This window comes from Trypanosoma grayi, assembly GCF_000691245.1.
Source record: "Trypanosoma grayi strain ANR4 Tgr_1804_V1, whole genome shotgun sequence".
Lineage (NCBI taxonomy): Eukaryota > Euglenozoa > Kinetoplastea > Trypanosomatida > Trypanosomatidae > Trypanosoma > Trypanosoma grayi.
This window is the reverse complement of record NW_008827422.1, coordinates 1-2043: the sequence shown is the minus strand read 5'-3', so window position 1 is coordinate 2043 and position 2043 is coordinate 1. Positions and strand designations below refer to the sequence as shown.

The following is a 2043-nucleotide window of genomic DNA, read 5'->3' as shown; positions in this document are numbered from 1 at the left end:
CACACACACACACACACAGAGAGAGAGAGAGAATGAACACCAAGCAGGAGAAGAAGAGGAAAGAAAGAAAGCAAAGATGGAAAAAATATCTCTTCGTTTCCTCTCAGGGTCAAACGAATTTTCTTCTTGTGTCATGAGAGGAGGGACAAGAGAATGCGCTCGGTTCCATCGAGTGCCACTTGTGTGCCTGCCGTTGCCTCGGTGTGTCTATGCGGCTGTGGGTCTGCATGGGGGTCCACCGCTGGTCATGTCCATGCTGCTGCTCTGAACTCTTTGTACGCTGTTGCCGTCTCTTCCTTCCTTCCTTTCTTTTTCTTGATTATTGCTGTATTGGTGCATGCCAGGAGACATTTTCTTTTCTAAAAGAAGCAGCGCTCAGCATATATGCACATTTTCAGGCCTCAACACGCCTCTACTTATTTCGAGATGAGGCTGGTGCCGAAGCAGTCCGNGAAGCAGCGCTCAGCATATATGCACATTTTCAGGCCTCAACACGCCTCTACTTATTTCGAGATGAGGCTGGTGCCGAAGCAGTCCGTAGAGTTGCTGACATCAGCAGAGGTCGCTGCCAAGCGGCGCGCACTACTGGCGGCTCCACGCTGCCCGTGGCCGCTGGACGGCGACGCACTACAGCTGTTCTTCTCTGGCGAGCGCGACAGCACGCAGCCCGGCACCACGACGACCAGCGAAACACCGCCTACAGCACCGCCGTCCCAGCGCGAGCGGGAGTATGTGCGGGTCGACGACACGACGGACGACGAAAATCCGCCGGTGCAGAGCCGGCCGAAGAGTCAGATGCCGGCGGCGAAGAAGGCCCCACGAAAGAAGAGCACCTCTGCAAAAACGACCGCGGGTGTCAAGCGTAGGCGGACCATTGAGGACTTTTTGACGCGCCGATAACAGCCGTGGCTGCGCCCATCTCTTTCTCTCTCTATGGGTTTCTGGACTAAAGCAGCTTCAATGCAAACGGCCGAACCTAAAAGACAAGCAAAACACCAACAAGGCTAAGATTCCATGAGCCTACGATTGCTGGTGGCATTCACGACTGTACAATACATTAAGAAGTCTCTCTTCAAGCAGCATTTGGAGGATCCGTCTATTTGCTGCTTCAATTCTTCACTTGCTGCACCTGTTGGGAAGTCGCTTCAAGTCCTTTTGCGGCACTGTTTTCATCGGCGCTCCACTCTCTCTTTCTTTCTCTCTGTGCGTGTACGTGTCTTCATCTCACCTGTGCGACACAACAAGGACAGAAAGCGAAGGAATTGACACGCCTCCTTCTACCAAGGAAGAAACGAACAGCAACAGGCAGCAAAAGCGGATACCAAAACAACAACAACAACAACAACTAAAGAGCGATGCCTTCCTTTAATTTCCATCCCGGGTTCGCTGGCCACGGCATGCGCTGCAACCCGTGGCAACCGACGCAGTACGTCCTCACAGCGGCGGAGCACTTCGGCGTGGCGGGGACCGGCAAGGTGTACGTCGTCAACACCGCCCCGGGGTTCCAGCCGGGGTCACCGGTGACGCTAGTCGGCTGCTGGGGCACAAGTGACGGTGCTTTCGATGCCTGCTTCAGCGAGGTAGACCAGAATATCCTCGCAGTGGCGTGCGGCGATGGCGTGAAGCTGTACAACGTCCAGCAGTCCATGAATCGAGATGGTGTGCCGCCGCTAGCGCACATCGTCGAGCACCAGGCGGAGGTGGCGGGGGTGACGTGGTGCCGCGACCGGTTCCTCTCCTGCAGCTGGGACGGCTCGGTGAAGATGTACAACGCGGCCAACCCGCAGGTGTCGGCCATGACGTTCCACGAACACCTGAAGGAGGTGTACGAGGTGTCGTGCGCCGCCAGCAACCCCGCGTCGTTTCTATCGTGCTCCGGCGACGGCACGTGGAAGCTGTGGGACGCTCGGGCGCCGCGCTCGGTGCTGACGCAGGTGGGGCACAACCACCAGATCATCCTCAGCATCGACTGGAACAAATACGATGCCAGCATCTTCGCCAGCGGCGGCGTCGACCGCACGGTGCGGCTGTGGGACCTGCGCA

At 56.9% G+C, this 2043-nt stretch overlaps 1 protein-coding gene across 1 annotated transcript; it reads left to right on the top strand.

Moving 5' to 3' along the window:
- Nucleotides 1–513: 513 nt before the first annotated feature.
- On the top strand, nt 514–900 carry DQ04_18041000 (hypothetical protein; the record flags this gene model as incomplete). Its single annotated transcript, XM_009317661.1, has 1 exon — nt 514–900. The coding sequence occupies one exon, from the start codon at nt 514–516 to the stop codon at nt 898–900; it is 387 nt and encodes a 128-aa protein (XP_009315936.1).
- Between the last annotated feature and the right edge of the window lie 1143 nt (nt 901–2043).